Source organism: Pyxicephalus adspersus, chromosome 1, assembly GCF_032062135.1.
Source record: "Pyxicephalus adspersus chromosome 1, UCB_Pads_2.0, whole genome shotgun sequence".
In the NCBI taxonomy this organism is placed as follows: Eukaryota; Metazoa; Chordata; class Amphibia; order Anura; family Pyxicephalidae; genus Pyxicephalus; species Pyxicephalus adspersus.
This window is the reverse complement of record NC_092858.1, coordinates 146965568-146981291: the sequence shown is the minus strand read 5'-3', so window position 1 is coordinate 146981291 and position 15724 is coordinate 146965568. Positions and strand designations below refer to the sequence as shown.

Sequence of the window (15724 nt, the reverse complement as noted above, 5' to 3'; positions counted from 1 at the left end):
AGGATAGATGGAATTGTCAGGATGGGACAGTCAAGATAGGATAGATGGAATTGCCACCTTGCTGGCATTTTACTGGCCTAGCTGGTGACTTTTGGAGACTATGTCACTTTTTTTTCCTATAGAATTAACCTTTGAAATGGGACAGTGAAGCCTTTATTCACCATCAGTGGGGCTGAATAAAGCTCTCCAAGGCTGGAGAAGCTTTTCATCAAAGCTGGGTGATCCAGCAAACCTGAAATAGATTTCTTAAAATTCATTTTCTATTTGTTAGCAAATGTTTTCAATCCCGGAGCGAATCCATTTCAGGTTTGACATTATGACAGTATTAGATCCATAGCACTAGCACTGCAGCTTAAATGTGAAAAATTGTGGCATCCTTCAACCTCAACCGTCATTCATCCTTCAAGACTTTTCAGACATGGATATAAAGTTTAAATTTAACATGCTTATATTTTGCCTTCCCTCCCCCATCAACATGGAAGTTAAATAACAAAATCAAATCTTTCTGTTTTCATTACATACTTATATTTAGGCTCAGTGACATTGTCTTTAGGTCTGTGTACCATGCTCTCCATGACTAAATCAAGCATGTTTGACTAGAAGTCAAATGATCGGCTTATCTCAGATAGAATAATATTAAGCAATGTTCCCATGTGTAGTTGAGTAGGTGCTATTTGCAACAATTGGGCCTGAGATAGGTGTAGAAGGAAAAGGCTTATTCCATAAAAACAAAAGATGTATTTTTTAGATGCGGGAGGTATGTTCGGTATATGGAAAATACGTACTTTGTACATGAGAAAGGTATATTCATCATATGGAAAAGATGTCCTCTGTAGACAAGGAAGGTGTATTCTGAATATGGAGTAGGTTTATTCTGTAGATTTAGGTGTATTCTTTACATAAAAAAGCTCCAAGTGCCAATTTTGAACATCCTTAGATAAGAAATTTAGAAATGCTGTGAAATTTTGCGGAAATAAATATGGAAGCCGCCACTGCTGACTTTAGCTATTTGTTTTGCTATCATGTTAATCTAATGGCATCAGAGCCTTCAGAATCACTTACATGAAACAAGTAAGTAGCTCAAGAATGCCGAATACATTTTGACTAAACTTGCAGCATACTTGTTCCAAGTCATTGACAGGTTCTACAAGCTTGTATCAAGATCTCCAAGACAGAATATGTTTCCATACTTTGGGTGATCCCGATTTAGCAAAGTTTTACTGAGAAGCCTTAAAGGTTACAGCCTGCTGTTGAATGTTTTTTTCATTGCTATCTTGAGCGTCTTTACGTCTTTGGCCTGATAATTACTTCTCATATTCATTAGCTATTGCCATTTTAAAAAGCCAGCTTTCACTACACGTTTACTGACTCTTTAACCCTGTCACATTAATGCCCAGTCTGGTTAGGAATCACTTAGTAACACTTGCAGTTTACATAAGCAATCAGTGAAAATAGATGAACATACAGAATGTCTAATTCCTTCCTGTGAGTACAGCTCCACCTATTGACTTCTTATAAGATGATTATAATTACATGAGATTCTGGTATACAAAGTCTTTCATTAAAGTTGTCAACATACATTAGAAAATATAATGTCACATAATACATATATATCAAGAAAAGTTCAGTAACCAGTTACAAAAGCAATTTCAGTTTAACTTAAAGATTTTATATATATATAATATGCATAGTTCTGTACACATAGGAGATAAGGGAAGGAGAAACAAAGGCTCTCCTGCAATGTATGAGTAAATCTAGGGTGACTGGGCTCTGATTTCAATGAAGCAATACAAAACAGTCACCCACAATGAAGCTGAGGGTTGTTGCACCTTAGGACTTGAACCCAGTGGTGCAGTTGCCAAGCTGTAACCCATTGGAGGCTGAAACTAAGCTGGCCCAGTTTGCGGCAGGGGGCTGTCTCCCTCTGCCACTAACTGTTCTGTGTTTTGAATATAATCCAACCATACCAGTCACTCCAAGAGGATTGGGTAAGTCCCCATTCCCCAATACCTGGGCACCACCAGTCTGGCTGTCGCCAAACAATGTTGAAGTATACTCTGTTTGGCTGGCTTAATTGACCCAGGTATTATCAAGAGTAAGACTAGAAAAAATATTGGGAATAGTGGTTTTCTTTGTTTAGATTTGTTCATTGTAAATTTCAGAAATCATGTCCTGCAGTTTACTAAGAACTGGGCACTCCCTCCAAATGTGGAGCAAAGAGATCTGTTGACTTTGGCAGCATCCACACCTATCTGACACTGAACGACAAATCTGATGCAGGTGGGCAGGGCATTGGCACTATCTTGGATTTCATAGTTTTTTTCCAGTGCTTTATAGGCTATAGACATTTTATGTATGAAAAGGAAAGATGTTTCCCACTCCTTAGACATGGGGTCACTCGCAGTTCCTATTCCTAACAGAGCACATTTAAAGGTAGACGAAGGTGGGATTTCTGGAGGAGTACATTGTATAGGAGAGACATCACGTTTGAAGGACTATGTTTAGGTTACAGATCTTCCAGGGATGTAGATGCTCTATCCAGTACTTGTTTGACATTTTTTATTTATTTAGTTTTGCATTTCTACCTAAAATAACAATCACATTACAGTGGGTATGTTAGTAAGTGCATCTATCTTGCACACAAGGTAAAAGTGGCTTGCAAATACATTTTATTGTGTTTACATATTACAAGATGAACATCTCTCAGTGTACTAATGTGGTTAAAGCAAAATTAAAGCATTGTTTTGGATTTTTAAATGCAAACTCTGAAGTTTCAAGAAAACCACACTGTTTTGTGCAGTGATATTTTTTCTCTTTATGAAAACATAGAGGCATAATGACATACTAAGGTGAAGGTGTGGACAGCCTATAATTTCTGAGCTGTTTATCAAGAAGAGCTGTAACACAGAGATCACAGATTCATAACACAGGTTCACAGATTCACAAATTCTGCACTGTACCTTTACAACAGCTGGAAGACCTTATGGAAAAGCTACACCACATATTTCAATCAGCAGTGCGGTTTCATTATTTCATTTCATTTACAGTTTGCAATGAAACAAAAAAAGCTCAGCTTTAAAGTTAGACATTATGTATAAATCTTTGCAATGTTGCATTTATTAAAGTCCTTTTTATAATTTTTTTACACTAAATTCCGTATTGATGTGTTTTCTTTTAGTGACGTCCTGTTCAGATCCAGGTGATGTAACTCACAGTCGCAGGATCCTCTCTAATGCAAAGTTTCCTGTTGGCAGTACAGTGCGTTATGTGTGTGACAAAGGCTACATCCTGACAGGTAGCCCAACTCTAACCTGCTACAACCGTCAGGCTGGTGTACCCAAGTGGAGTGACCGATCTCCTAAGTGTGTCCGTAAGTCAAAAAGTGACCAGTAATGTGCCTGATTTTGTAGTTGCGATTACTAGATTTATGTCCAGGGCTAAAATAAAGTGTAAAACCACAACACAGATTAAAGTTGGCAGTTGGTTCACCCCTTCAAAGGGTGTTGACAGACTTTGGGCTAGTGTAGAAAACATCAGTTTAACATCAGTTTGAGACAATTTGGAGATTATTTACCATTGACTTGTGCCAGAAGTTAACAGATCCTTCTTTTGCTTTATTAAATATAAGTACCTTAATATACATTTACCACTGTGTCATCTGCCATATTGATGTACCGTATATACTTGAGTATAAGTCGGATGATCCTAGTATAAGCCGAGGTATCTATTTTTACCTTGGAAAACAGGAAAATTGATTGACTCGAGTATCAGCCAAAGGTGACAAAGAGACAAAAGGAATTGATCCTCTCATGTATTTTTGTATTTATATCCGGCAGTCTGGCGCAGTCATGTGATCCTACGATCTGGGTCCCTGGCACAGAGGCGGGGTACTGCCCATTGTTATTTTTCTGGCTGTCCCTGGGTGGGCTACAAGGTCTCAGCATTCTGCCAATATTTGCAGATATTGATCTGGGGGTCCGTGGGGGCAATGGCTGCTCTGAAAGCAGTGTGGGGGACAGGTACAATGTGGCCCCTGATGATGGGAATGGTACCCCTTAGATCAGTGTCCTGTGTAAGATAGCCTTGTGTGTCCACTTCATCTGCCATCCTCCTATCGTAGCCTAATAAATGCAGAGACGTGTGCAGGAGCCTTGTGTGTACACAGAGAGGAGGCAGTGCTGCTCCAGTCACTCAACTCACTTCATGTGCATACAACACTCTCCTCCTGCACATGTAAACCAAAGCAAGCCAGGGGCCCTCTTCTCCTCTATAGCTTCACACAGGGTGAGTACTGGGCACAAGGAGGAGGGGGGGTCTGCTAGGTACCATAGGGGCATTCAGTCTTCCAGGGACCCTCATTGTGAACCCCAGGGACAGCAGACGGGCAAAGTGCAAATTTTTTTTTATATTCTACAGCAACTTCAAAGGCAGCGACTCTGAGTTTGGCTCCCTGGGCAAACAGGAAGCTGACCCTGTACCAGGCAACAGGGGCACCAGGTGCATAACCACATCTCTTGGCAGAAGAGCCTTTACATGGTGTTGTGATGTGGGTGCGTTAGGGAGGGACGCGCATCTCAATCGGGCTGATACCTGACTGGAGTATAAGCCGAAGGTGACTTTTTCAGCACATTTTGGTTGCTGAAAAAGTCGGCTTATACTCAGGTATACCTCATTAATCACCCCTGCTTTTGCAACTAAGCCCTACCCACAACCAACCAATGAAGCTTCCCTTTTGGGTTAACTGAGATATGCTTGTTTAATATGGGAATTAATGCTTAGGAGGAATGGCTTAGGGGTAAATTGATCCAATAGGTACTCAGAAAACAGCAGCCATTTGACAGATACTCTATACACACTCTATCCATAATCCACAAATAAATACCATAAATAAGTTTGGGTGCAGATCCAGTTTAATTTAGTGTTCCATTTACCAACCTCTCAGAAATACTAATATGAATAATGCCTGCTTCTAATGTGATTGTGATCTAAATTTTGAACATTTTGTTTTTTTTGCTGTCTTTAGCTGAAAAATATGAGCCTTGTGCAAACCCCGGAGTACCAGAGAATGGTCACCAAGAACCAGAGAAAAGAGTTTACCAACCAGGTGATGCTGTAAGATTTGCATGCAGAATGGGTTATATGCTGATGGGAGAGCACAGTCTAAAGTGTATTCCTGGACACCCATCACAATGGAGCAACTCTCCGCCAACATGCAAAGGTATGATAGAGTATGCTATGAGGAATCTGTATTATGATTCAGGGAAATTTTACTGTATACATTTACGTCAACAGTGTATGAGTATGCAACCTCCCAGATGATGCAATTGAAAATCCAGTCATAATAGAAGTACGATAGAAACACATAGAACCACTTCAGAGAATAAGCTTAAGGGGGATTTATTATAGGTAATTCATGGCACAACTATTAAAGTGCTCGAAATATGAGCAATGACTAATAAGTAAATGCTGATGACTAATGTTTAAATATTTTGTGCTGCAGTCATCGATGCCTAGCAATAGTATTATATTCTGCAAGCCTATGATCTGCAAGCATCTGAGTACAATCTGTGCTGTGCAACCATCTGACCATGCCTCAGTTTAGTAAGAAGGGACAGATGGAATAAAATATTAAACCAAATTAAAGCGGAACTAAAGCCAGACTGGAACTTCTAAGCATTTGCTACAGCATACTTGCACAAAACTTACCTGCCTAGTGTTCCAATTCCCCTTGTCACCTTTTTCCTGACCATCTTCTTTGTTGTTTTCCTAAAAGGCCGCTACTGATAAAAATTTTGGTGCAAGCAAACTAAAACTGCTTTATCCCTACAGCTGGGGATTAAAACAAAGTAGGCAAGCATATATGTAAAGAGTAAGAGTTTTCTTTACTAATCATAAAATAGAAAAATGCCCAAAAAGTTCTCCAAGTACTAAAACTTAGGATACAACATTTGGTCGAGACGCCCATATACATTATATAATCCCAATGTCTTTGTACATTGGGATATAACATACAGATAATATCACACATATTAATAATACACTTCTAGGTGATATTTTAATTATCTCACTGCCACATGTGTGAGATTGGCACTTTTTTTGTTTACATTCTAGGAAAGCTACTTTTGATGCATGCCCGATCTAAGGCATGCACAGAAGGAGCAGGCCACAGCTTCCTGGCATATGTGACATATGTATCCTAGGACAGTGGTCGCCAGCCTTTTGGACGTCAAGCACCACTAACTTCATGGACTCCGGACCGCGCAAGGGGGAAGACACGCTCCCCAGAGTGATGTCATGATGCCAGAACCCACCCACTCTCCCATCACAGGCTCAGGGTGTCCAGAGACACAACCCGCCCACCATCCTAAGCCTGCGATCCATACGAGGGACATGGTCTGCGGCTCTGGCTTGTGCGCCCTTCCAGTGGGGTCCTTCTCCTGACCCCGCTGGCGGGCACACCGGCCAGAGCCGCGGACTTCCAGTTGGCGACCGCTGTCCTAGGAGGCTGCAGGTTTCCCCTCCAGACTTAACAATATATCCTTGCCCTATTTATAATGATACATCAATCAGTTTATTCTCTCATGAAGCAGTAGTTTTCCCCAAACCCTTCTGAAAATATTTGGTGACAATTAGGTTCCAGACGATTAATACTTTAGAAATATCCAGTACCAAAGGCTGTAAGTCCTTATTTGTTATATGGTCTGTATGGTAAAATAAAGAAAAAAGGCATTGTCAATGTATTATGTGTACAGGCTTTCTCTGACATGTGATATCTTGATTTAAGTATTTCTTTTGTAATTTTCCTATTTTACTAAATACTACAAATACAACTCATGCTAGTTATGTATATGTTAGTATACTTTGTTTGAATCTCCCCCAGAATGAGGCACTTTAGTCCATCATAATAATTGTGTATTGTACTCCAATGCTAGATACAGACAAGCTCTGGGGAATTTAGTCTAATGACCGTATTGTTAAATATTACTAGTAACAATAACTCTAACTCTTCGTGGAGTGCATTAAAAGCTTATAATGCAGTACAACATTGTACAGATACATCACCTGAAGCTAGTTTGTAGGACATTTCTATCTTGCCAAGATCCACTAGATTCTAGGTCCGGGAAACTGACAATAAAGATATAGTAAACAATTTAGACAATTATTTGTCACCTTGCAAGAGATCTAATCATTTCAGGAATACTGTTCATCATGGACAATCCCATTCAAATATCTGCAGATAAAGCATGCTTCAAAAAAAAGTCTTTTATTACTTTATGGATTGTATTTCCGGGGTTTCAAAAAATTAAGTAAACTTTTTTCACTTTGCTTAAAATTCTACAAAATGCTTGAATATCCACTTCCGTATAAACCAAGAATTTAATCCAAAGTCCTAGTCTACAAGCAAAAGTCTTGGTCTACAAACTGAAAGGCACTCTTAAATTCCCATTAAAGGTGTTGGTGTATCAATACCCATCTAATATAACTGTATCCAATACATCTAATTATCTAATGTATACATGACACTGGTAATGGGGACAAGTCTATGACATTGCCCTTTTTGTCATAAATATGGATGATGATAAAGACTTTTAGCATTTAATAAAGCCTCGTGCAAACAATTTAATCATCCGTAATGCATATTTAACATTTTTGTAACTTTAACATTACCCTTGAACCCCATGTTGGCCTCCTTGGTTTAATGACAAAACCGGAAAGGCAATTAAACCTTCAGATATTTCTGCATACTACTTTATTTATTGCTTGGAAAAGTAATATATTATGTTGGCTAGCTGATAAACCTCCAGATATTTCCTTTAGAGTTTCACAAATCAGCACCAATATTTCCTTCGACTGTATTAACATTTACATCAGGAAGTGTCCTAAGAGAAAAAAAATGTGCCAGGGCTGGTTGGACAATTTTCAAATAACACTTAGTACTGCCTGTACCTAAATTATTGTAAAAATGCTGCATCTGCTGCTCTCTATTACAATTATATTATTCAAAGTGTAATGCATTTAATTTATTTCCAATCAGGAAGGCCCTAGGACTACATAGTTGCTGGTAAATCTAAAAGAGTTTGAACAATTAGATTGTAACCTACAGGAGTTATTCTGTTAACCTACTTTGATAAAAGACTAAGTGGCTTATATGTAAAGAAGTGGTGATTTGCAGGTTGCCACTTCTTTTTTCTCAACTTTTAAAATCAGGTTACATCGCAGATTTATAAAAAAATCAATCAAATTTGTACATAGGTATAGGATTCTTCTCTTAGCACATCATCAGTGCTCTATGTATATTTTGGCCTTCAAAAAAAAATAAGACAGTGTCTTATCATCGGGGAAACAGGGTAGTTAAGTAGGCTTGTTTCTGAGCCACATGAACCAATGCACTTATACTCAGATAAAATTTGTCCACTAATAAGTTGAATATTTTTTTTCCCCACTAGCTTCATATAAAGAATTTTACAGCAATCAGGGCGTGGAGGGTAAGTAATTTTTTAAAATTTAACAAGTTTTGTGTTTTTTTGCACCGCATATGTTTTTGCAGAGCTTACAGTATATGCTCAGGGTTATATCTGCACGCTTGTGTACACTAGGGTAGCACAAAAAAAAGTGATTACAACAGCTGTGTTTATAAATCTGGTAAATTATATATATTAGGTTAGGGTGTATTTATAAAACAGTGACTGATTCACCTATAGTGAATGTCACATTTACAGCTTTATACATTTGCCCTTGTTGAAGATTTTTGTTTTTTGACTTTTATACATTGATTACTTTGGAGGTCTCATGCAATCATTGGTGCTGTGAATTGATTTGTGGAGATGGTTGGGTTAAAAGATAAAATATCTACTCCACAGCACTAAAATCTCATATAAGCTTTATCATGTTAAATGTTGCAAGGTAAGAAGTATGGACACAATGGTCCTGGTTTATTAAAGCTCTCCAGGACTGGAGAAGATAGAAATGCATGGGAGAACCAGTGTGTTTCAGCAAACTTGAAATGGATTTCATAAAAAATAATTTGCTATTATTTGCCAAATGCTTTAAATCCTGAACCAGATCTATTCTAGGTTTGCAGGATCCCCAGGTTAACCCATGGTAGCCTATCTTCTCCAGTCTTGGAGAGCTTTAATAAATCAGGCCAATTGACACACATCAAGCAGACATTGTTCAAAGTTGTCACTATCAAAAAGCGAGTCCAAAATAATCACGTGAACTAGAAAACATGCAGAAACAAAGTGGCTACAAAAAGAAAAAAGTATTGTGGAGAAATTCATTAAGTTCACAACAGAGACACAAAATTCTCAGCTATTTTTCACAGAGAGTAGAATCATGGCAGGCTGCATGCCTTTTTAATGTAAACACATAGCAGATGTTTCTAAACTCTCAGAAACTTACTAAAATCTGTCTTTGGAGTGTTTGATGTTTGTAAAATAGTGGATTTTTGAAATACTACACAGTCCAAGCATGTAAAGAGGCCAGAAAGGAGTTGTTTTATATCTTATTTGCTGTTTTTATTACATAAATGCTAGGCACATGTGCACTTTATTATAAAGACTTTTTATGTTAGGTTTTAATGTTAATATGAAGTCCATGTACAGAACGTGTATATAGGTTTGTGTAGCCTGACCACAAATACATATTAAAGACAATCTTTCCAGGAAAATGTACAGTGAAATACTCTTCTTTAAATAATCTAAGTTGGCAATATGTTAAAATAGTTTTCAGGTTTACTGTGATACACTGTTAAGATGGCATATCAAAGCTCGTCATGCTCAGAACTATGCATTTAGATGTAACAGATTAATGCAACAGAATAAAGCAGTAGGCGGCAAAAGAGATAAAATGAACTAGACACATAGTGCCATAGCACCCAGCAGTCTTTACATTCTCCAATCCTTTGTATCTATCCACGGTCTGTCTCTATCTCTATTTTGTTTAGTGATAAGCTGGTTTTTAGATATACCTATACCATATTGGTAGGTATAACAGAGTCAGGGAATTTTAATATTTTTTTAATAAACTATCTTTTAGTTAGCATATGAAATGGCTACACTTCTGTTTGCTATGTGAAGTGTATCCGTCAGGGTCAACTGGGGCAATAGTTAGTTGACAGCAAAAGCTTAGATACCTTATTGTGCTCTGGAAACCTTTTGTCATGTTATAAAAGTGTATTTGTAAAAGAAGGTTAGACTAAGACTAAGACTAAAGACTAAGGCTACGTACACTCAGCAGATGATTCTCGTCCAATATTTGCCTCAGGGCTAGTATTTGACAAGAATCTGGCGTGTATACATTGTTCGCTCGATGGCGCATCCATTAACGGCGAACGATTGTAATATGAGCGAATGGGAAAGAGCAGGGTGCCGCTCCATCATTCTGCCCTCTCCATGCCGTATGTACAGCACTCATTCATGCATCTTCCAGTCTTTTGTCGTTGGAAAAGATCTTTCCAACGACAAAAGTCTAATGTGTGTACGTAAGTAACTTTGGATATATAACAATTGTTTAAAAAAACTTTTAATTTTAAATATGTTATGACGTATATAATTACTACACAAGCCACTTGGAATATATGTTTTAAAAGAGCCCTTTTTCTTTTAATTCTGCAGATATATATTGTTATAAGATGTTATTGTATGTATCGTTATTTATGCTATATTGATCTAAAACTTTTAAATACTGTAAATGTTTTTATAGTGCTGGTGTCATTGGCTCAGTGCTTTTTCCATAAGTCTGTAATGCTACAAGTAAATTTAAGGCATCCTCTGTAATTTTGGATGAGATTTTCACCAAGGTCTATTCTCGCCTTAAAGATTGAAGATGCTTTTGCTTTTTTTCTCATCACTGCATTGAGATTGCTCAAGTGATTATAATGAAGGCAGCTCGTCCCATTCAGAAATCAATCTGAGAAATGCCACGACAAGTTTGCTAAAAATGTTTGTATGGGGTTCAACTGGCCTAATTTTGTCTCTTAGCGCTGCCAAAAGCAGTGAGCCAATCATGAAAGTAGAAAATGAGATTCATGGGTGCAATCTGTAGACCCCTGATGCCCAACCTTCAACCCTTTGGCACTTATTGTGCTACAGGCATTATTCTTTGCTGTGGTGTTTACTCAGGTCAGTGAAGGAAAAATATTCTTCAGACTGAATAGTATCTAAATGTTTAGGTTTTTCATATTGCCTTTCTTATTTGTTTTGTATCTATTTTTCTTTTTTTTTTCTTCTGATCTTTTAAATTAGATTTTCCTTATAGCAATATTAAATGGAGCACAGGTCACTTTTAAGGGAGCTGTAGGGAGAACAAATGATGAATTTGTTAGTTAAAGGGGCTGTAAGTCTCCAGTCTTTGACTATCTCCTAATAAATGGCTTTAATCATCTCCTGCAACATGTTTCTGGCCTTGAACCATCTATTATAGCAAGTCCTCAGTCTCTGACCATTTCCTACTCCATGTCTGCAGTCACTGTAAAATTTTGGTAGCATTACATAAATTTAATAATACGTGCAGTTATGGGGATGTCACGGGCCATATTTGAGGTTCCTTATATCAAGCTGTTTCCTCATTCCAAATTTGGCCTCTTGTAGCAAGCACCTCCGCACATTAATAGCTCTAGCTCTTTGTATTTTTGTGTTCTTTTTGCTAACTAACTATCCAAAGGTACCCATAGGCATTACAAGAGAATAGTCTTCTAATCTGGTAATAATTAACTAAATTGGGCATTATTATTAGTTAAACAAGGGTTTCTGCAGAACAATGCACTAAAGTGAGAAAACCTCCCGAAATTAATATTGCATACCTTGATGAAAGCTGGTGAAAAAACTGTCTCTATATATAGCTCCCTCAATAATTGTCCTAAAAAGGAAGCCGTGTGTGTTAAAATCCTGCCAAATGTAAACTATTCAACATATAAAAACTTACTTGTTCATAATCAGTCACTAATAACTCCTCCAGACAGCCTTTACACTCAGCCCAATCAATTTGTCTGTTGCACAAAATACATGGAATGAAGCAAATCTGTCAATCAGAACCTGCACAGAAAAGACACCTTAAGTGTTCCTGTGATAGACAAGTGTCGCTATTCTATATATATCAGAGGCCAGAAGAAGAGGTGGGAGAAGGAGAGGAGGACTAAAACATTCAAAACAAGAGTTCCTCTAGACGTTACAAGGATTTCCTTCATCAGCAGATATCCGTTTTCCCATATGATGGTGCTTGTATAGTTTGGGATCTAATGCCACTTGGTAGGGCAATAAGCATGACGCCACTGATCTATTTACCTGTCTATAGAAACTGAATCCAGCCCTCATAGTGGGACATTCTTCATGCTGACTAGCACTGTAAGAGCATTTTCCAGTGGATTTATTTTAGCAGGGTTTCCCTAAGACCTGAAAATTCTTCTGGGGTAAAAAAGTTGGCAAAGGCTGACATAGAAGTTGAGTTTTGCTGAAAGCTGAATTTTGCTGTTTAGGCTGCACATGTGGTTAAATGGTGTGTTTAAATTTACCAACAGGTTGTTATATAAAGGTATATAAAGGAAAGGTTGATTTTACCAATGTATAATATATCTATAACGTACAATATGCTGTATAACCTATTGTAAAGCCCAACAGAATATGACGATGATAATGATAACTATGTATCAATACATTCATTTTCATTTTGTTTATTTTTATATATTGATGTTGCAGGACACAAGAGAATACGAAGTGTCCATATAGGTGGAATAGCAGCTTCTGCGTCAGTGGAAAAGACCTAAAAGGATGCGCCATTCAGTATTGGTATTGTCACCTATGAGAAGACTCTGGACTTGTAACTTCTTTAGTGGTGGAACTAAGTAACTGACCCCACTGTGGGCACAAAAAAGTTTGGAAGAAATGGTGCAGCAATGGCCTGTACTGTAACTCTCAATGAACATTTCCAGCTCTCCTATCCTTCTGTCCGGTTCCTGCCAATGTTCTAATTGCTCCTTGTCATTGGTTCTTCTCTCAGCTCCAGTCCTAGGTCCTTTCTTTGTCCTCCAAAAGAAAATTTGAATAGATATATATGTATTCCAACCAAGCTCCTAGCTGCAGCTTAAAGGGTTTTAGCCTAACAACAAATTAGAAGTCATGGGTTTAGGAGTACAGGAGTTAGAACAAAAATTGCATGTAAAGTACTCATAGACACAGAGCAGAAAAAAGTAATACAGGTAAAAACATATAAACATACACATAAAGATACATTAAGAACAGATAATAGAAGGCAGACGTGACCGGCTTTGAGGGACTTGTACATTGAAGTGTGCTAGTGTCTGTACAGAAGAGTCATCATGACACTTTGCACTTTTATGTGTGATATCCCTAAGCTTGTGTGTTTAGTTACATATGTATATATGAATTTATATATTTGTTTATATGAGGTTCAGTGGGGACTTTCATAGGGATAGTTTGTTTTCACAATGTCTGAGTGACCTCATTATATCTTCCATTAAATTGCACAGATTTTGAGGTCACTGGGCAGACGGGTTATCTGCTGTTTTGTTGCCCATTTACCTTATGCACTAGGCATATCTAGGGTCAGACAAAATTTTTTTGTTGCCGATATTAGTTTCTGCTACTCAAAAGGTCTCACTGAAACAAGAAAATCTCTAAGCTGATAACTAAAGAAAAGCTGCAAACTGCAAATAAGTCACATCTGGTCATTCACAGATTTTTCAAATGTTTTATTTGTGTGGGGTACAAACTATATATTGCCAAAAGCACCTATGTGAATGCAACAGGTTGAATCTGTCATTTTGCTAGTGATAACGTACAGGCTATCATCTATCTTAGGATACTCTTTCCAGAAAACAATGATGGTGTTGGTGACAGAATTAACATTTTAGTGAAGTTGAGTCACATAAGCACATAAGGTGACCCCTGAATTTAAGGTCAGGTGATCTTTTATGGATCTTTCAGCGCGGCAAACAGACCAATAGTGGCTGTTTTATAGTAGGTAAGCAAAGATCCATACCACTGCAGTGATATCATTGGAAGTATTAGAGTGAAACTCTAATACATATCAGTTACTTTTATCATGCAGAATCTGAACATCACTTTGTGAAATACTGAATGGGTTTGTACATTAAGGTAACAGATTACTGCAAAAACAGTGATTAATTTAACTTTGTCAGCTAGGTAAAAAAAAATTCTTTACTGGGGTATCCCTAAAGGTAAAACAGGCTGTAGGTAAACTATCCATGTCAACATAAGATTTCATCATGTTTAAATTATTTATTGATAAAGTATTGACTTGAGTTCACTGCCATGTAAATAGACCAATGTTGTTGAAGCTTTGATGACAACTTTGGGTGTGCACCAGTAGGTTAAATCACCCATCAGCATCTTATACTTCCCATGGACATCAGCAGTGAGCTTTTCTTGTAGTATTATGTTTCTTCATTGTCTTCCACAAGACTGTAATGATGGTATCACTCTCTAGAAGTTGTTCATTCCATATTGGGGATAACTTCAGGAGAGTGCACCTAATGTTGTTTAAATCTCTGTGAGTTGCACGGGACTGATTGATCATGTTAACATGACTCACAATAGGTGTTCTTGAGAAATAAAGGATGCCATAATGTGATTCAACTAACCAAAATCTAAATGATTTTTGGTGGAATTCACCTGTAGAAGGCTCTCTCCTTTTGTACAAGTGTCTTATTTGCATAAATGTAAACACAAACAAGGAAGGAAGACGTGAATAAAATACATTTACACTATAACATCTTTTACTGCCCTGCCCTATAATGTTTAATTTAACACAAAGTTGGAGCTGAACTAAATGTAAAAGAGAATGTAGAAATACTGTTACAACCAAAAAGCTGAAGTCAAATGCTTATATGTAACCATAAGGCAGCTTCCAGCAACAATTATTTACTGACAGAAGCACATGTAATAGGAGAATTCATGTTTCCCTAAAAGCATAAGACAATAAACAGAAAAACCCTGCTGTATAAATGGATTTTGTGATGGTTTGCCATTGAATAAATTATTTTTGTTGACTACCAATTGTCATTGTGAATTTTTTAACAGTTGATGTTTCTAACTCTGCAGCTCAGGCCTGCACAGTGCCCTGCAAAAGTATTTCACTATTTGTATTATTTGTTGCATTATGACCTTGTATGTCCTGTATTTATTGTCATTCATCTATCCTTCATTCCTGACCAGTTTTGCTGTCCCCATAGCCAAAACATCTCTGACCAGAAAACCTTCGCCCATGCATTGGGGGAGTCTGTCACCTGCATTTGGACAAACTCAAAATGTGTTTTTTTTTTCTTTTAATGCTGTCTTTTTTTGGTCACTTCCATGAAGCCCCGCTTTGTGGAGTGCACAGCTTAAAGTGGTCCTATGGATAGATACCCCCATCTCTGATGTAAATCTTTGCAGCTCCTTCAGTGTTATGCATGGTGTCTTTGTTGCATCTCTGAATAATGCCTTCCTTACGTGACATGTGAGTTTTAGTGGACAGTCTTCTCTTGTCAGGTTTGTAGAGGTGCCATATTCTTTCCATTTTGGTATATTGGATTTAATGGTGTTTCATGGAATATTCGAAGTTTGGAATTATTTTAATGACCGATCCCCCATCTATAGCCTTCCACAACTGTATCCTAGATCTGTGTGGATTGCTTCTTAGTCCTAGAGTCGGGGGTCCTTCAGAACCATTCTAATACTGTATGTATGGACAATCCTATCATCTT

The 15724-nt window shown here is 37.6% G+C and overlaps 1 protein-coding gene across 1 annotated transcript in view; it reads left to right on the top strand.

Annotated features, from left to right (window-relative positions):
* SEZ6 (seizure related 6 homolog) overlaps window positions 1-8575 on the top strand; it is a 373229-nt gene extending 364654 nt beyond the window's left edge. The window contains exons 12-14 of the mRNA XM_072417567.1: window positions 3179-3370; window positions 5024-5218; window positions 8448-8575. Coding sequence (XP_072273668.1) covers window positions 3179-3370; window positions 5024-5218; window positions 8448-8494 — 434 coding nt within the window. The 3' untranslated portion in view covers window positions 8495-8575. The remainder of the gene's footprint in view (window positions 1-3178; window positions 3371-5023; window positions 5219-8447) is intronic.
* The last annotated feature ends 7149 nt before the right edge of the window (window positions 8576-15724 follow it).